Here is a 20,138-nt window from a genome sequence, read left to right on the forward strand (position 1 = left end):
TAGCGCTTATTAGATAATGATAGCTATTGTTGCGAGGTGCTATTCTAATAACTGCTTTACAGGTATTTACTCATTTACTTATTCATCTGTTCCTTTAAAACTGTACGAAGGAGGCACATGTCCTCAGTACCTCCCGAGGCTGTGTCACAGGCATGCATCCTTTAAAAAAAGGAAGAAAAAAAGTATTGTCATTTTACAGACAAGGAAACAGGCATAGAGCGGTTAAGGGACTCGCCCAAGGCCACAAAGCTAGTGTGTGGTGCGAGTTCTGGCCCGGGCTGTCTGATTTCAGTCCTTGCCCTTACCCCCTGGCCTGTGTTGCACTGAGCACTTGCTGTCTGCTGGTCCCTGAGTGAATGAATTCTGCATGAATAACGCATTCTTTCATTTCAACCTCCAAAACCTTTAGGGGAGGGGAGAGAGGGGCTCACAGAGAGGAAATGGAGGCTTGCAGCTGGCAAGCGGCAGGACCCGCCGCTCCTAACTACCTGTTCTCTGTTGCCGCAGAACCTGAAGGCGGCTAACACAGACCCCACAGCCCCGCCCTACGACTCCCTCTTGGTGTTCGACTATGAGGGCAGCGGCTCCGACGCCGCGTCCCTGAGCTCCCTCACCTCCTCCGCCTCCGACCAAGACCAAGATTACGATTATCTGAACGAGTGGGGCAGCCGCTTCAAGAAGCTGGCAGACATGTACGGTGGCGGGGAGGACGACTAGGCGGCCTACCTGCAGGGCTGGGGACCAAACGTCAGGCCACAGAGCATCTCCAAGGGGTCTCAGTTCCCCCTTCAGCTGAGGACTTTGGAGCTTGTCAGGAAGTGGCCGTAGCAACTTGGCGGAGACAGGCTATGAGTCTGATGTTAGAGCGGTTGCTTCCTTAGCCTTTCAGGATGGAGGAATGTGGGCAGTTTGACTTCAGCACTGAAAACCTCTCCACCTGGGCCAGGGTTGCCTCAGAGGCCAAGTTTCCAGAAGCCTCTTACCTGCCGTAAAATGCTCAGCCCTGTGTCCTGGGCCTGGGCCTGCTGTGACTGACCCACAATGGACTTTCTCTCTGGAATGGAGCCTCCTTAGGCCTCCTGGTGCAACTTAATTTTTTTTTTTTAATGCTATCTTCAAAACGTTAGAGAAAGTTCTTCAAAAGTGCAGCCCGGAGCTGCTGGGCCCACTGGCCGTCCTGCATTTCTGGTTTCCAGACCCCAATGCCTCCCATTCGGATGGATCTCTGCGTTTTAATACTGAGTGTGTCTAGGTTGCCCCTTATTTTTTATTTTCCCTGTTGCATTGCTGTAGATGAAGGGTGAGGACAATTGTGTATATGTACTAGAACTTTTTTATTAAAGAAACTTTTCCCAGAGGTGCCTGGGGAGTGAACTGTTTTCTAAATAGAAGGTTTATTGGCATCTAACTCACATACCAAACCATTCACTTGTTTAACGTTTACAATTCAATGGTTTTTAGAATTTTCAGACTGCAAAAAGAGTGGACTCTCTTTACCCTGCTGGCTTCACCCAAGCTTCCTCTCAATGGCAGGGGATACTCAGGGTCAGCTTCCATGCCTAAGTGGGCTCAGGGAGGGGAGACTTGCCCTCCTTTGCAAAGTCAGTTGCTCCATGAGAGAGAACCATTAACCTCTTACCCCAAGGCTGAGCCCCTCCACAGCCCCAGCAAGGTCTCTTCTGGAACAGCGGCTGCCCTCCCTGCAGGACAGTGTGTGACGACTTCATCTTCTATGCTGGAGGGGTCCCTGTTGAAAGGCAGGGGTTGGGGAACAGCCAGCTCTGCTACTTGCTAGCACTTTTTTTTTTGAGACGGAGTCTCGTTCTGTCGCCCAGGCTGGAGTGCAGTGGTATGATCTTGGCTCACTGCAAGCTCTGCCTCCTGGGTTCACGCCATTCTCCTGCCTCAGCCTCCCGAGTAGCTGGGACTACAGGTGCCTGCCACTATGCCCAGCTAATTTTTTTTGAGTGTGTGTGTTTTTTCAGTAGAGACGGGGTTTCACTGTGTTAGCCAGGATGGTCTCGATCTCCTGACCTCATGATCCGCCCACCTCAGCCTCCCAAAGTGCTAGGATTACAGACTTGAGCCACCGCGCCCAGCGCTGGCACATCATTTAACCTCCAGTTGCCTCAGATTTTACATTTACAAAATGGGGAGTTTTTGTGGAGATTAAGTGAATTAATATCTGGCACATGGTCCATGAAATCTGTCAGTTGGTAACAGCTACCATTTATTCAGTACTTTTTAAGGCCAGACAGGACTTCAATTATTTCCTCTAAATCCTCACAGTCACCCTCTGAGGTGACTTTCTCCTTTAAAGAATGGCCACATTGTATTTGTTTTTTTAAATGACATCTGGTCATCATCGAAATCAAGCAAAACAAAATTAAGAGAACCTATCCAAGATGTCAGTGAAATTGGAACATCCCTGACAATACCAGGGCATAAATGCAGGAATCAGGAATAGGCAGCAGTGATAGAACAATTCTGTCTGTGCTCTTGTTAACGTGAAGTTCAAAGTCATCTTTGCAATTAGCCAAAGGAATCTGAAGTGAAGCTGAGGAAATTGCTGATGTTGAAATAAACATTTCCTTCCATGAGGATGACTAATTCTGTAAAGCGCCTCTGCTCAAAGCACAGACCCTGAACCGGAGTTATCGGTGCCACCTGCTGAATCGGAACCTCTAGGCAGGGCCCTGCTGTGGGTTGACAAGCCCTCCGTGGGATGCTCCTGCACACTCAGGTTTGCTGCCAAGACTCTGAAGGATGAGGCCAAGGAGCCTGAAGCCTCAGACCTTGGATGGGGAAACCAAAAGGAAATGAAGTTGGGGCTGGGCACCATGGCTCAAGCCTGTAATTCCAACACTTTAAGAGGCTGAGGTGGGTGGATCACTTGAGGTCAGGGGTTCGAGACCAGCCTGGCCTGATCCGCCCGCCTCGGCCTCCCAAAGTGCAGAGTTATAGGCGTGAGCCACCGTGCCTGGCCTACACACACATTTTTGTACTAAAAATACAAAAATTAGCTGGGTGTGGTGGCACGCACCTATAATCCCAGCTACTTGGGAAACTGAGGCACAAGAATCGCATGAATCCGGGAGGTGGAGGTTGCAGTGAGCCGAGATCACGCCACTGCACTCCAGCCCAGGCGACAGAGTGAGACCCTATCTCAACAACAAAAGGGGATGAAGTCGGATGAGAAAGCTCACCTGTCCTTGGTCCATGGCACCCTCAGGACAAAGCCGCCTCCTGCCTCTCCCACTGAGCTGGGGCCTCAGATTCCCCTCTGCCAGGGCTGTCTTTGCTGACAGGGAGTGTGGGAGGATTGGGTGTCTCTGCTAGCAAACACCTGCTGCCCGTTATCTTCAACTCCCTTCAGAGAAGCCTGGATAAATCAGAAACTCTATCTTCAGCGGAGGCTAATCATGAAACCAAGCAGCCCCTGTTTAGGCTGGCCTTCCTCCCCTGAGATATTTGGAGGAAAAACAGCCTTTCCCAGCCTCAACTGGCCTCGGTGGATGGATGTAGAGTCCCCCGGCAATGGAACCAGTCACCAGCCCCCGAGAGGTTTAGAAAGAATCAGAGCCTGGGCTCTGTGATGGGGACAATATTAAGTCACGCTCTCACTCTGGGCCTGCTTCTCATCTGCAAAACAGAAGCTTAGGACTCTGATCCTTAGTGCCTGTAATAAGTAAAAATATTTGCATTGGTAAGACACCAGCGCTAACCACGCAGAGTGGACACTAACCAGAAACAACTGATGTGCTGGCCATGATGAGGACCATCGGTCCTTTGAATTTTGTGTTTCAACACTTTGGTGTGCCTCCTTCCAGGATCTGTTTCTCTTGTGCATTACACACAATTTTTTTTTTTTTTTTTTTTTTTTTTTTGAGACAGAGTCTCACTCTCCCCCCGGGGCTAGAGTGCAGTGGCACGATCTCAGCTCACTGCAACCTCCACCTCCTGAGTTCAAGCGATTCTCCTGCCTCAGCCTCCCGAGTAGCTGGGATTACAGGCGCCTGCCACTATGCCCAGCTATTCTTCTGTATTTTAGTTAAAAAATGTTTTTGGGCCAGGCGCGGTGGCTCATGCCTGCAATCCCAGCACTTTGGGAGGCTGAGGCGGGCGGATTATGAGGTCAGGAGTTCGAGACCAGCCTGGCCAAGATGGTGAAATCTCGTCTCTACTAAAAATACAAAAATTAGCTGGGTGTGGTGGCCTACCCCTGTAGTCCCCGCTACTTGGGAGGCTGAGGCAGGAGAGTCACTTGAACCCGGGAGGTGGAGGTTGCAGTGAGCCAAGATTGTGCCATTGCACTCCAGCCTGGGTGACAAGAGCGAAACTCCATCTAAAAAAATATATATATCTATAGATATATCTATAGATATGTATATTTGGTAGACACGGGGTTTCACCATGTTGGCCAGGCTGGTCTCGAACTTCTGACCTCGACAAGTGATCTGCCGACCTCAGCCTCCCAAAGTGCTGGGATTATAGGCGTGAGCCACTGTGCCCAGCCTACACACATGCTTTGCATTATACCTTTTCATAACATGGCATATTGACTTACTGTCCCCAACACATCCAGTTTGGATGTGTTATTTAATGTCACCACAATCCATAGATATTGGTCATTCTAATTTTTTGCCCTTAACAATGTCAAACAACTTGCAGCATCCACTTGCGCAGATGCTTCAAAGCCAGTCCTGCATTCTACGGTGGGGTCGGGGGCAGGAGATGGGGATCGTGGTCCCGGTTGAGATCAGGGCTTCCTTGAATGTGGGGTTCACTCTTGGATGACTGGCCCTTGAAAGCACCCCTGGCACTCATTCTATTAAGTGATCTTTTCTCCCAGACTTTTAAAAGGCAAAGTCCCAGAATCCAAGTCCAACAGAAAAGAAAAGTGGAGCTTTGGCCAGGTATGGTGGCTCACGCCTGTAATCCCAGCTCTTTGGGAAGCCAAGGCAGGAGGATCACCTGAGGTCAGGAGTTTGAGACCAGCCTGGCCAACATGGTGAAACCCTGTCTCTACTAAAAATATAAAAATTAGCCGGGTGTGGTGGGGCATGCCTGTTATCCCAGCTACTCGGGAGGCTGAGGGAGGAGAATCGCTTGAGCCCAGGAAGCAGAGGTTTCAGTGAGCCGAGATCACGCCATTGCACTCTAGCCTGGGCAACAGAGCATGACTCCATCTCAAAAAAAAAAAAAAAAAAAAAATGGAGGCTTACTAGAAGAAGGGGTCGGGGGTACCCAGACAGAGAGCCTTCTCTCTAGCCTCATCCTCCCAGCTTGTATTCTTATGAACCCCCAAATCCAGAGCATTTTGAAAAGTGCCCCAATCCCTCCCTGACATTTTACAGATGGAAAAAGAGGCTCAAAAGATGGCACTCCCTATGGCCCCTCCAGTGGGGACAGAGATGGGCCAGCGCCCAGGCCTCGCTTCATACCATGCCTTTTCCCTCGTCACTGACCCAACGATCTTTTTTTCTTCCCAAAGGGACTAAAGGGGCTACAGATAGGCCCTGTCCCCACAGTGTGCTTTCCCAGTCCCTAGAGAGGCCTGAGGAGGGTGGCATGCTCTCATTCCTAGACAGTTGGTGAGGAGCTGGGGCCCCGAATTCCCGGCCCCCCATTTCTAGGCATGGACCTCACTCATTCACTTCTGGGCCCACAAAGGGACTCAGGGAGAAGACCCAGCCCGGGGACTGCTGGGGGGTGGCCACTCAGGAAAGGGCCCTGAGGCGATGGGCCTGCCATTGAAAGTGTGGGAGCAGTCACCCTGGGAAGCCCCTTTTACAGCCCACACCCTGTGTGTCCAGTTCGAGGCTTGCTGGAGAGCTCCAGGGAACAACTCCCTCCAGGCTAAAGGCAGAACCCACCTTCTGGCCTCCCGTTAAAACAATCCCCCCAGCAGAGTACAAGTTCAAATCCTGGCACTTCTAGGCATGAGGCCTTGGACAAACCACATAACCTCTCTGTCTCCGTTTTCTCATCTAAAATGGAGTAGGCTGGGCATGGTGGCTCACACCTGTAATCCCAGCACTTTGGGAGGCCGAGGCGGGTGGAACACCTGAGGTCAGGAGTTTGAGACCAGCCTGGCCAACATGGCGAAACCCCATCTCTACTAAAAATTTAAAAATTAGCAGGGCATGGTGGTGCGTGCCTGTAATCCCAGCTACTTGGGAGGCTGAAGCAGGAGTATCTCTTGAACCTGGGAGGCAGAGGTTGCAGTGAGCCGAGATCGTGCCACTGCACTCCAGCCTAGGCAACAGAGCGAGACTCCGTCTCAAATAATAATAATCATAAATTAATAAATAATAAAATGGGCGAGTAAAAGAGTTAATATCTGTAAGGGCTTGGAAGGGTGCCTGGTGCACAGGATACTGTGTGTTGTCATTACTATTGTGGTAGTGTAGGGACTCACAAGGCCTGCTAGCGCTCCCTGGGTGGAAACTGCACTTCCCAGCAGGAGGAATTCCCTGAGATTCCCCAACCTGCAGGGAGTGCCAGTGTCAGGTATGATTTCCCTGAAGGCTCTTTCCCCACGCCCAGCAGAGGGCACCATTCACTCAAACCACCGCCACAGCCCATAGAGCTCCCAGCCCAAGCGCCAGGTCTGCAGGGAGGGAGGGAGAGAGGAAGGCAACAGTGGCACTGGCTGCCACATGCCACACAGGGAGTCAGCTGGGTGGCCGGAATGGCCTTGGACACTGATGAAGACAGTCAATATGGAGTCAGTTACATGTTCTCCCGCCTCACAACCCTGGGGAGAGGTTCAATGGTTCCCTTTTATTTAAAGGAAATTGCAGCCAGGCATAGTGGCTCACACCTGTAATCCCAGCACTTTGGAAGGCCAAGGTGGGAAAAATCATTTGAGCCCAGGAGTTCCAGACCAGCCTGGGCAACATAGACCCCATCTCTATTAAAAAAAAAATTTTTTTTGATTCAGCTGAGTGTGGTGACAGACACCTGTGGTCCCAGCTACTCGGGAGGCTGAGGAGGAGGCTCACTTGAGCCTAGGAGGTCAAGGCTGCAGTGAGCCATGCTTGCACCACTGCACTCCAGCCTGGGTGACAGAACAAGACCCTGCCTCAAAAAAAACGAAAAAATGAGAGAGGTTAATGGCCACATACGATCAGGAAGCAGCAGAGACAGTTTTGGGGTTTAGATTTCCTTGATTGCCAGGTGGGCTCTTTTTACAATTAAGGATATAAACTCCAGCTGCAGATGGGGCCGTGGGGCAGGCAGGCCGTAGAAGGCGCCCTTCAGGTAATGCTTATGGCCTCCTGCAAGGTGGAGTTGGCCTCACTGACCCTGAGACTCTGTAGCCCTGAAGCACAAAAGCCACAGCATTCCCAGCCACTTCTGGGGTCCCCTTGAGTATGTGGCATCATCTAAGGCTTTTTTATTCATTCGTTTAACAACTTCATTGAGCACCTGTTCTGTGCAAGACACTGTTTTTTTTTTTTTTTGTAGACACAGTCTCGCTCTATCCCCCAGGCTGGAGTGCAGTGACGCGATCTTGGCTCACTGCAAACCTCCACCTCCCAAGTTGAAGTGATCCTCCTGCCTCAGCCTCCCGAGTAGCTGGGATTACAGGTGCATGCCACCATGCCTGGCTAACTTTTGTATTTTTAGTAGAGACGGAGTTTCACTATGTTGGCCAGGTTGGTCTTGAATTCCTGACCTCAGGTGATCCACCTGCCTCGGCCTCCCAAACTGCTGGGATTACAGGCGTGAGCCACCGTGCCCAGCCTCAAGACACTGTTCTTGGTGCTAGGGTTATAGCAATGCAGAAAACAGTAAAAAAGCCCAGCGAGCCGGGCACGATGGCTCACGCCTGTAATCCCAGCACTTTGGGAGGCCGAGGCAGGTGGATCACGAGGTCAAGAGATCGAGACCATTCTGGCCAACATGGTGAAACACCGTCTCTACTAAAAACACAAAACATTAGCGCGGCGTGGTGGCACGTGCCTGTAGTCCCAGCTACTCGGGAGGCTGAGGCAGGAGAATGGCGTGAACCTGGGAGGCAGAGCTTGCAGTGAGCCGAGATCGTGCCTCTGCACTCCAGCCTGGGCAACAGAGCAAGACTCCGTCTCAAAAAAAAAAAGACCCCAGCACTAACATGGGGGCTGCAGGTAAATATGTGTGTAGGGCCCACATACCAAATGTGTCAAGATCAACATCACAAACTCCTAAGTAAAAGATACTCTATCTTTCTACTTGGACAGGTGTATCCTCACAGTGATTGGGAGAGCCAGATTTAAATCTGAATTCACAGACACCTAGAATACTGGGCTAGAGTGTGGCTCTGTGGGGAGGGTGAGTCCCAGCCCAGGAGCAGCGGCCAGTGCCCTGCTCTACCCAGCCCAAGCACCATCCAGCACCACCAGGCTCCTTGTGTGGCACCCCAACCCATGTGTCCCAGCTCCCTCCACTGTCCCCCAACACAGCCTTCCATTGACCACCCCATGGGCCTTGGAGTACACACCTGGGCTGTGCTGGCTGCCTGGGGACAGAACTGGGGAAGGCCTGAGGGACAAAGATGCTGGTTCTAGTAGTCACATTTCCTTTTTTTTTTTTTTTTTTTTTGCGACAGAGTCTCACTCTGTTGCCTAGGCTGGAGTGCAGTGGTGTGATCTTGGCTCACAGCAATCTCCGCCTCCCAGGTTCAAGCGATTCTCGTGCCTCAGCCTCCTGAGTAGCTGGGACTACAGGTGCACAACACCACACCCAGCTAATCTTTGTATTTTTTGGTAGAGATAGGATTTCGCCGTGTTGGTCAGGCTGGTCTCGAACTCTTGACCTCAAATGATCCGCCTGCCTCAGCCTCACAAAGTTCTGGGATTACAGGCATGAGCCACTGTGCCTGGCCAGTAGTCACATTTCCTTAGCTCTATGAGGAGGGGCAGAAGGGCAGGGTAGAGGCCCTTGCTGCCCAGTCTAAGGGAGTTTTCAATGAGAAACAGACCATAAACAAGACAAATCAGTAAAATACGTGGTCTAGTAAAAGGTGAAGCATGGAGGAAAATGGAGCTGGGATGGGGCCTAGGGAGGAAGGGCCTGGGGGTAGGGCTCAGTTCTAGGAGCCAGGGAAGGCACTGCTGGGAAGGTGGCATTTGGGCAAAGACTGGAGGCTATCAGGGAGCAAGTATGTAGTGTCCTGTCTACATAAAAGGAATGGCAAGGGCTAAGGGTTTAGCAGGGTCAGCAGGGTTTAGCAGGGAGGCCAGTGTGGCTGGAGCAGAGGAACGGGTCGAGATGGGTCGAGAGTGTGTGCAGAGATGAGGTTGGACAGGTAAGGAGCCAGGGGCCCAGGCGCCCAGTCCTGGGTGTCCTCCTTCACGCCTGGGCTGGAGGCTGAGTTCAGGGCAAGGCCCAGTCCCAGGAGCCCTGAAAAAGGCCTGACTCAGCTCCATCCCGGGGCTGGCAGAACCTGGTTCCTCCTCTGCTCTATCCTCAGTCCCTGAGGATGCAGCAGGGCCTGTCGGGGCCTGTGGGCAGCTGCAGAGCTGGCAGGCGGGAGCTAGGAGATTCCTCTCTCGGGGAACTGGGGAGCCTGTCTGAGAGTGCCCTGTAGTCTGGTAGGGCGGTGGCTAAGACAGCAGCCCCTAAAGGCTGCAGATGTGGGAGTGACTCACCAGCCTGGCCTCTCAGTGGGCTGAAAGGAGACCCCTAGGAGGCGATGGTGGAAAAGCACTCAGTGTTTAGCGCTGAGCCTGCAGTGCAGTTGGGGATCGCCAGGTGGTCACTGCCAGCCTTGTCCTCGCTTGGTATTAGGCCCTCTCCAAGTTAGAGGTGGGGTGGGGAGCCACCCCTGCATTCCCTGTACCCACTGCCCAGCAAGCGGCAGGGGTGTGGCGGGCCGGGGAGGAATCTGAGAGGGGCGGGGCGGGTCAGGAATGCCTGGGCTCCGTTCCAACTTCTGTCCCCACTGTTGTCCATCCGGTAAACCACGGCCAGCCCATAGCTGACAGGGCAGAGCGCTGAGGCCTCTGTGTGTCCTCCAGGAACCTGACGACCCAGGCACTCCAGGAAGACGATGCCCACTAATTACAAGAATGATAGACTGGGCGCAGTGGCTCAAGACTGTAATCTCAGCAGTTTGGGAGGCCGAGGCGGGCCGGTCACTTGAGGCCAGGAGTTCAAAACCAGCCTGGCCAACAAGGTGAAAACCCATCTCTACTAAAAATACAAAAGGTAGTGGGGCATGGTAGAGGGCGCCTGTAACCCTAGCTACTCCGGAGGCTGAAGCAGGAGAATCCTTGAACCTGGGAGGTGGAGGTTGCAGCAAGTCGAGATCCCACCACTGCACTCCAGCCTGGGTGACGAGCAAAATTCCATCTCAAAAAAAAAAAAAGATAATTAGTAGGACTTGAACAAATTAAGCAGTTACCATGTGCCAGGCAAAACGCTGAAGTTTCACTCCAAATCAAACCACGTTTCCTCAGAGCCTCTGCACTTGCTGTGCCCTCTGCCTGGCATGCCATTCCCCTAGATTTCTCTCGGCTCCCTCACGTCCTTCAGGCATCACCCACATGTCAGCCTGTCAGAGATGCCAGCCCTGAAGGGGACTGCATCCTCCTTAGAATTGCAGCCCTGCACCCCCCAATGCTTTATCTTTTCTTTCTTTCTTTCTTTTTTTTTTTTTTTTGAGACCGAGTCTCGCTCTGTCGCCCAGGCTGGAGTACAGCGGCATGATCTCAGCTCACTGAAACCTCCACCTCCCGGGTTCAAGAGATTCTCCTGCCTCAGCCTCCTGAGTAGCTGGGATTACAGGCGCCCGCCACCACACCTGGCTAATTTTTGTATTTTAGTAGAGACGGGGTTTCACCATGTTGGTTAGGCTGATCTCAATCTCCTGACCTCAGGTGATCCACCCACCTCGGCCTCCCAAAGTGCTGGGATTACAGGTGTGAGCTACCATGCTGGCTGATTTTTGTATTTTTTAATTAGGTACTGGGTTTCACTATGTTGACCAGACTGGTCTCAAACTCCTGAACTCAGGTGATCTGCCCACCTCAGCCTCCCAAAGTGCTGGGATTACAGGTGTGAGCCACTGCACCCAGCCTATTTGTTGTTTTTCTGGGACAAGGTCTCACTCCATCTACTAGGCTGAGTGCAGTGGTATAATCACAGTTCACTGCAGCCTTGACCTCCTGGATTCAAGCAATCCTCCCACCTCAGCCTGCTGAATAGCTGGGACTACAAGTGTGTACCACCACCCCCAGCTAATTTTTTGTTTTTGGTAGGGACGGGGTCTCACTGTGTTGTCCAGGCTGGTCTCTATCTGGCTTCAAGCCATCCTCCCTCCTGGGCCTCCCAAAGTGTTGGGATTACAGGCACGAGCCCCTGCACCCGGCGCAGAAGCACTTTTGTCAATTAGAGTGCTGGCAAGCAAGAGAGGCAAGCTCAAAAGGTGACCGGAGAAGGGTTCATGGAGGTGCAGTCTACAGTGGGGTGAGCAGGGTTGCAGGGTCTCCCTCCGTCACCCAGGCTGGAGTACAGTGGCACAATCTCGGCTCACTGCAACCTCTGCCTCCCAGGTTCAAGCGATTCTACTACCTAAGCCTCCCAAGGTGCTGGGATTGTAGGCGCCCTCCACCACGCCCAGCTAATTTTTGTATTTTTAGTGGAAACAAGGTTTCGCCATGTTGGCTAGGCTGGTTTCAAGCGACCCACCCACCTCGGCCTTGCAAAGTGCTGGGATTACAGGCGTGAGCCACCGCGCCTGGCCTCTTTTTTCTGTCTCCTTCATTTCTAAAGACGGCACCATCATCAGCCCAGCTGCCCAAACCAGAAACCTAAACACCTTGTCCTCAACTCCTTCCTTTTATTGACTGCCCATGCTGATCATCCATGGAGTCCTCCCAGATATCCTGGAATTCAACCACTTCTGTCCATTCTCCACCACCACCTTTGTCCCAGCCACCAGCACCTCAACTGGGATGACCACAATGGCCTCTGCGCTGGTTAATTCCCCGTTTCCCCCAGATCCACTCTCTTCCCTTCTTCCCGCTGCTCTGCACCCAGGAGGCAGCCCTAGCTGCCCTGTGTTCTGGATTAGGTTGGTTACATTGGGGGAAGGAACCCACAGGAGATGGGGCGGGAAGGAGGGGAAGTGGCAGTATCACTCCGCCTGCTCCCTCCCTGCCGGGCTGGGTTTGGCACTGGCTGCGCTCTGCACCCTCTATGGCCACAGCTCCTGTCATGTGGACCCTCTTCCATGGCTCCAACACTCCCTGGGGTCTGAAAGGCAGTTTCTGCACTTGCCCTGTTAGGACTAAGGGCTGCCCTGGCTTCCCATTTGCTAGTCTGAGGATGCCTCGCCATCCCAGCTGGTCACCCTAACCGAGTGGTTCTCAACCAGGGGTAGTTATGCCATCTCAGGGGATATTTGGCAATGTCTGGAGTCATTTGTGGTTGTTACCACTGGAGTGGGGGTGCTACTGGCATCTAATGGGTAGAGGCCAGAGATGTTGCTGAACCCCCTACAATGCACAGGACAGCCCCCACAGCACATGATCCTCCCTCTGAAAAGTCAATAGCGCTTAGGTTGAAAAACTCCGGCTGGGCGCGGTGGCTCACGCCTGTAATCCCAGCACTTTGGAAGGCCGAAGTGGGCGGATCGCTTGAGACCAGCCTGGCCAACATGGCAAAACCCCGTCTCTACTAAAAATACAAAAATTAGCCGAGTGTGGTGGCGGGCGCCTGTAATTCCAGCTACTCAGGAGGCCGGGGCGGGAGTAATCGTTTGAACCCAGGAGGCAGAGGTTGCAGTGAGCCGAGATCGAGTGACTGCACTCCAGCCTGGGCGACAGAGCGAGATTCTGTCTCAGAAGAAAGAAAGGAGAGAAAGAGAAAAAGGGAGAGAGAGAGAGAAAGAAGAAAAGAAAGGAAGAAAGGAGAGAGGGAAGGAGAGAAGGGAGGAGAGGGGAGGGGAGGGGAAGGAGGGGGGAGGGGACGGGAGGAAAGGGGAGGGGAGGGGAGGGGAGGAGAGGAGAGAAGGCGAGGTGGCTCATGCTTGTAATCCCAGCACTTTGGGAGGCCAAGGTGGACGGATCCACTGAGGTCGGGAGTTTGAGACCAGCCTGACCAACATGGAGAAACCCTGTCTCTACTAAAAATACAAAACTAGCCGGGCATGGTGACGCATGCCTGTAATCCCAGCTACTCGGGAGGCTGAGGCAGGAGAATCGCTTGAACCCAGGAGGCGGAGGTTGCCGTGAGCTGGGTTGCGCCATTGCACTCCAGCCTGGGCAACAAAAGTGAAACTCCAGCAGAGAGAGATAGAGGGAGAAAGAGAAAAAAAGAAAGAAAAAGAAAGAAAAGGAAAGAAGAAAGAAAGAGAAAGAGCAGGTGTGAGGAGTGCAGTGCAGAGTTCTGGGCATTTTGAACACTTGGAGGCGGCTGGGGGACCTGTGAGTGAGGAAGTTCAGGTGCAGCAGGGTTACACAGGTGAGGAACTGCACACAGGGCTGGCTGCACGCGGGGCTGGCTGCGCCCATGCCAGGGACTGTATGGTGCCGGTTTCCCACAGCCTCTGTTCTGCTTCCCACTAGAGAGGGGACGGGGAAGTGGCCAGCAGCTGGAGAGGAAGGGGAAAGGGGAAGTGGTGGTCCCGTGGGAACTTACATCCTTTATTTCATCTTCTTTGCCTCCCCCCTGGGGTGGTTTCCCAGGAAGAGAAGTAAAAGCTGAGGGGTGAGGCCTGAGTAGGGGGCACGAGGGTGAGGGCATGGGCACTGACTCACAGAGAGGAGCAGAGGAACCCTGCTTGTGTCGCCTTTCAGTATCGGACAGTGGAGTGGGAGGATAAGAGGAACAAGGCAGCCCTGTCTACTCTGGGTGCAGCCCAGGGATGGAGGAGCAGCCAGTGCTCCCAGGACAGCCCTAAGATGGGAGTTTTGAGAGTGCACCCTCCACCCTGCATGATCCTAGGAAGCTAGGAGTCCAGAGATGTTCCTTGTGTTTTGTTTGTTTCTTGGGTTTTTTTGTTTTCTTTTTTTTTTTTGAGACAGACTCTCACGATGTCACCCAGGCTGACGTGCAGTGGCACAATCATAGCTCACTGCAGCCTCAACCCCCCAGGTTCGAGCAATCCTCCCATTCAGCCTCCCGAGTAGCTGGCACTACAGGTGCATGTGACTATGCCTGGCTAATTTTTGTACTTTTTATAGAGATGGGGTTTCTCCATGTTATCCAGGCTGGTTTCCAACTCCTGGGCTCAAGCAATCCTCCCACCTTGACCTCCTAAAATTCTGGGATTACAGGCGTGAGCCATCACACCCGGCCCAGAGAGGTTTCAACAAGAGCAGCTGGAGCTGGGAGTAAACAGTGGCCAAGCAGAATTTCAAAAGAAAATAATAATAAAGCTACGATAATAGCAATAATAATAATAATGGTCATAATAATTATAATAACCTCCTTGTCTTAAAAGCATTCTAAGAGCGGGTAGTCTATGGGTACATTTTCTCTTATCTGGCTCCAATCAGGTGGCCAGAGTGATCTGATCTTTCTAAGATGAAAATCCAATACCATAACATTGTGCAGATGGTGAAGATGTTATAATCCCCATTTGACAGATACGGGAGAACGGTGGGAGAACTTGGCTGAGATTTGAACTCGGGACCTCTCAATTCCCAGGTTCCTTTTTTTTTTGAGATGGCTACTCCCTCTGTCACCCAGGCTGGAGTGCAGTGGCTCGATCTTGGCTCACTGCAACCTCCGCCTCCCGGGTTCAAGCAATTCTCCTGCCTCAGCCTCCCAAGTAGCTGGGATTACAGGCATGTGCCACCATGCCCAGCTAATTTTTGTATTTTTAGTAGAGTTGGGGTTTCACCATGTTGGCCAGGCTGGTCTCGAACTCCTGACCTCAGGTGATCCACCCGCCTCAGCCTCCCAAAGTGCTGGGATTAAAGGCATGAGCTACCTTGCCTGGTCAATTCCAAGGTTCCTAAGCAGCCGCCTCGCAGCCAGTGCAGCATCCTCCCTTTCTGGTCTGTCTCCCCTCCTCCTGTGATCTCCCCGCCCTTCTGTCCCTCCTCTCCCCACTCTCTCTGTCTCTATGGAAATGAAGTCAAGATTGTTTTTGGTTGACTACTCTTTATGACCCTTGAAAAACATTTTAAATGTTGATCTATCTCATACATTGTTTCCGTCAAGGAAAAACAATAAAATTGAGTCGCTTCACTTTTATATGTCTCCCTCTGTCTCTTTTGCCCCACTAATAATTCAGTTGACCCTCAATAAAGGGGGAAAAAGTTCCCTAATCCTAATCAACAAGCATATCGGGTTGCTCTTCTTCCTGCTGGCTGAGGCGGGAGCAAGTTTATTTTTCCAGGGATTTTAGACATCCCGACCCTGGAGCTGCCAGGGAATAGTGTCAAGGTGTTGATTTCAAGTGTTTCAGAGTCTGCTTACAAACCCTCCACCCCTCCTCTCGGTGCCCACCTCCCCTGACCTAGGCCAGACCCCCAGATTTCTTGTTGAGACGATTGCAGGAGCCTCCCAGCTGTGCTCCCTGCTTCCCAAGGACTCCTCCTCCAGCTATGCCAGAGTGACCTTTCCGGAACGCAGATCCCATCACATCCCTTCTCTGCTTAAACACTTTCGTTCTTTTCCCATGACCTACTGGACAAGGGCCAAGCAGCATGTCATCGGACGCCCTTCAAATCCCAGCCTAGGTTGACCTTATAGCCCTAGCTCCTGCCCACTGTCCCGCTCCCCAGGTACAGACCACACAGCCACACTGGGCAATGCACCCTTCCTGGAATATAGGCCTTCCTGCTGCTTTACCTTTGCTTGTGCTGTTTTCCCTACCTGGGGTGCCTTTTCTTCTCACCCCATCCCTGCCCAAATCTGATCAATTTTTATTCTATTTATTATTATTATTATTATTATTTTGGAGACAGAGTTTCGCTCTGTCACCCAGGCTGGAGTGCAGTGGCTCGATCTCAGCTCACTGCAACCTCCGCCCCCTGGGTTCGAGCAATCCTCCTGCCTCAGCCTCCCAAGTAGCTGGGATTACAGGTACACGCTACCATGCCCAGCTAATTTTTATATTTTTAGTAGAGACAGGGTTTCATTATGTTGGCCAGGTTGGTCTCGAACTCCTGACGTCAGGTGATCTGCCCACCCTGGCCTCCCAAAGTGGTGGGATTATAGGCGTGAGCCACCGCACCCAGCCCCCCAGTTAGATCTTAAGCTTACTGAGCACTTTTGCCTAATTATGTTCAGCCTCTACCCTCACCCCAGCACCGAGCACAGGACCTGGGACCCAGGCAGGTGCTGAGAAATCGGAATTGAAATCCAGGACTGAAAACCTTCTGTGAATTCCATCACCACATTCCCAGCAAAGGGAGTTAATGGCTGGTCTCTAGTCTCTCAACGACTTTGCCTCTGCCTTAGCCTACAAGCCGCTTAGTTCCTGCCAAAATGTCATTTTTTCCCCCAGGAAGCCTTCTGGATTTAGTATTCCTCCCCTAGAGTTTTCTTAGCATCTGTATGAATACACCCAGCACACAGAATTGTAATTGTCTCTTTACCTGTCCATTTCCCCAACCAGTCTGAGGAACTGTGATCTCGCCCACCGAAGGTCCCTGGTGATAGGTAATAGCTGTAGAGCACTTTCAGCTACCAAATGTATTCCGAGCACTTTATGTGTACTACCTCATTTAAGTATCAAGACAAGGCCAGGTTCAGTGGTTTGTCTGTAATCCCAGCGCTTTGGGAAGCGGAGGCAGGAGGATTGCTTGAAGCCAGGACTAGCCTGGGCAACACAGCAAGACTTCATCATTACAAAAATTTAAAAATTAGCCAGGCATGGTGACCCGTGTCTGTAGTCCCAGCCACTTGGGAGGCTGAGGCAGGATCACTTGATCCCAGGAGTTTGAGGCTGGCAGTGAGCTATGATTGGGCCACTGCACTCCAGCCTGGGCGATAGAACAAGACCCTGTCTCAAAAAATAAAAAGTATCAAGACAACCTCATAAGAGAGGTACTATTAGCCCCATTTTACAGAGGGGCAAACCAAAGTCACAGAAGTTCTAAACTTGCCCAATGCCACACACCCAGGAAGCAGCAGAAAGGGAATCTGAGGCTGGGCGCCATGACTCACACCTGTAATCCCAACACTTTGGAAGGCTGAGGTGAGCAGATCACTCGAAGCCAGGAGTTCGAGACCAGCCGTGCCAACATAGCAAAACCCCATCTCTACTAAAAATACAAAAAATTAGCCAGGCATAGTGGTGCAGCCCTGTAGTCCCAGCTACTCGGGAGGCTGAGGCAGGATAATTACTTGAACCTGGGAGACGGAGGTTGCAGTGAGCCAAGATGATGTCACTGCACTCCAGCCTGGGCGACAGAACACGACTCTCAAAAAAAAAAGAAAGAAAGAGAGGATTTGAATCCAGCTCTTGCCCACTCCACAGTAGTATTAATTGCATAACTGAGTGAGAGGAACTGGGGCGATGTTCAAGTAACCCGGGCACACCCTGGAGTCCTGCTCATCTTCTCCCAGAGACATAGCCCCACTCCAGCCTGCAGGGAGTTGCCCAATAGCAAGGCCAAGGTCTGTACTCATAAAGCGTTCTTGGTGCACAGCATTTTAATAAAGACATGTTGTTCTTTGCCCTGAGAAGCCGCCCCACTTCCTGCCACCCCACAGGGAGGTCCTGGGAATGGTTAACATTGCTTTGCTGATGAATAGCCTCTGGAGTAGCGTAAGAAACAAAAGACCTCACAGTACCAGGCCTGCTGCCAGATCCCTGGACCACCCCTCTCCTTGCTGGTGGGCACAACATATGGTTCAAAAACCTGAAACAAGCACATGACCTTTGACCCAGTAACTCCACTTGGAGACGTTCATCTTAAAGACCTGCCCATACAATTTCTCACAGGTGTACAGATTAAGGATTTCCTCGCAACATTGCTTGTAAGACTAAGCATTGGCCAGGCACTGTGGCTCATGCCTGTAATCCCAACACTTTAGGAGGCTGAGGCGGGTGGATCACCTGAAATCAGGAATTTGAGACCTGTTTGACCAACATGGTAAACCCTATCTCTACTAAAAATACAAAATTAGCTGGGTGTGGTGGTGCATGTCTGTAATCCCAGCTACTTGGGAGGCTGAGGCAGGAGAATCACTTGAACCCGGGAGGCGGAGGTTGCAGTGAGAGAAAAAAAAAAAAAAAAGACTAAGCACTGGAAAAAACCCAGGTTCTTCAAAAAGGGAATTGATTCAATAAATTGTAGGCATTCAAATCGTGGAAAATCATACTGACATTAAAGTGCTATTGAGGCAGCCAGGCACAGTGGCTCACTCCTGTAATCCCAGTACTTTGGGAAGCCAAAGTGGGAAGATTGCTTGAGCCCAGGAGCTTGAGACCAGGCTGGGCAACATATCGAGACCCTCATCTCTACAAAAGATTAAAAATCAGCCATGTGTGGTGGTTCTTGCCTGTAGTCCCAGATACTCCAGAGGCTGAGGTGGGAAATTTACTTGAGCCCAGGAGTTTGAGGTTACAATGAGCTATGACCATGCCACTGCACTCCAGCCTGGGCGACAGAATGAGACTCCGGCTCAAAAAAAAAAAAAAAAAAGAAAAGAAAAAAACTGATAACAGTAGTTGCCTCTGGGGAGGGAAGGAGGGTAGCACAGGATGGTACAGTAAGACTTACTGTTTTGGTTTCTTTGTTTTGTTGGAGACAGGATCTCACTCTGTCTCTCAGGCTGGAGTGCCTTGGCGTGACCATAGCTCACTGCAGCCCCAACCTCCCAGGCTCAAGTGATCCTCCCGCCTCAGCCTCCCAAGTAACTGGGACTACAGGCACAAGCCACCATGCCCAGATTTTTTTCTTTTTTTTTCTTTTTTTTTTTTTTTTAAGTAGAGACAGGGTCTCACTATGTTGTCCAGGCTACTCTCAAATTCCTGAGCTCAAGTGATCCTCCCACTTTGGCCTCCCAAAGTGCTGGGATTATAGGCATCAGCCAACAGGCCTGGCCAATAAAATACAATTATATGTTTTTGTCTGAAGAGACAAAGGTTGGATATAGCTCAAAATGTCAATTGTGATTATCTCTAGAGTGACAGATGATTTGTATTTTTCTTATTTTTGCTTATCTGCATTTAAAATTTTTTTCTATTGCAGATCTTTATTACTTGTATAATTTTTCAAAGGAAAATATACAGTGCTCAATATTCATGATTAGATAAATTAAAATGACAATAAGATACCACTACTTACCTATTAGAATGGCTAAAATTGAAAAGACTGGCAACATACCAAAGGCTAACAAGGATGTGGAGCAACTAGAAGTCTCATGCATTGCTGACGGCATTATAAAATGGTATGGCCACAGCTGTGGCCTAGATGTGTTTGTCCCCAACCAAACTCATGTTGAAATTTAGTTGTCAGTGTAACAGTGTTAGGAAGCAGTGCCTTAAAGTTGTGATTAGGTCAGGCCGAGCGCGGTGGCTCACGCTTGTAATTCCAGCACTTTGGGAGGCTGAGGCAGGCAGATCACTTGAGGTCAGGAGTTCGAGACCAGCCTGGCCAACATGGTGAAACCCCGTCTCTACTAAAAGTACAAAAATTAGCTGGGCGTGGTGGCAGGCACCTGTAATCCCAGCTACGCGGGAGGCTGAGGCAGGAGAATCGCTTGAACCTGGGAGTTAGACGTTGCAGTGAGTTGAGATGGCGCCATTGCACTCCAGCCTGGGGGATAAGAGCGAGACTTCCTCTAAAGAAAAAAAAAAAAGAAAGAAAGATGTGATTAGGTCATTAAGATAGATTTATATCTTTCTCAGAGACTGGGTTATTGTGCCTGCTTCCACCTCCACTTTTCCCCATGAGTTAAAGCAGCACCAGGCCTTCACTATATGAGCTGCCCAGTCATGGACTTCCCAGACTCCAGAATCATGAGCTAAATAAACTTTTTCTTTTTCCTTTTCTTTTCTTTTTTTATTTTTGAGACAGAGTCTCATTCTGTTGCCCAGGCTGGAGTTGCCCAGACTGGAGTGCAGTGGCACAATCATGGCTCACTGCAATCTCTGCCCCCAGGTTCAAGTGATCCTCCTACCTCAGCCTCCTGGGTAGCTAGGACAACAGGCACGTGCCACTCTGGCTAGTTTTTGTATT

General features: G+C 51.1%; 1 protein-coding gene across 3 annotated transcripts in view; it reads left to right on the plus strand.

The window, feature by feature from the left end:
* Positions 1-20,138, plus strand: part of CDH3 (cadherin 3) — a 77,066-nt gene that overhangs the window by 52,499 nt on the left and 4,429 nt on the right. Inside the window, exon 16 of one of the 3 annotated variants that reach the window (XM_001168050.7) lies at positions 508-1,357. The exons of 1 other annotated variant lie outside the window; for it this stretch is intronic. In XM_001168050.7, coding sequence (XP_001168050.3) covers positions 508-717 — 210 coding nt within the window. In that variant the 3' untranslated portion in view covers positions 718-1,357. One more of the 3 variants, XM_016930062.4, reaches the window with a different exon arrangement.

The sequence above is a fragment of the Pan troglodytes genome, chromosome 18 (genome assembly GCF_028858775.2).
Source record: "Pan troglodytes isolate AG18354 chromosome 18, NHGRI_mPanTro3-v2.0_pri, whole genome shotgun sequence".
In the NCBI taxonomy this organism is placed as follows: Eukaryota; Metazoa; Chordata; class Mammalia; order Primates; family Hominidae; genus Pan; species Pan troglodytes.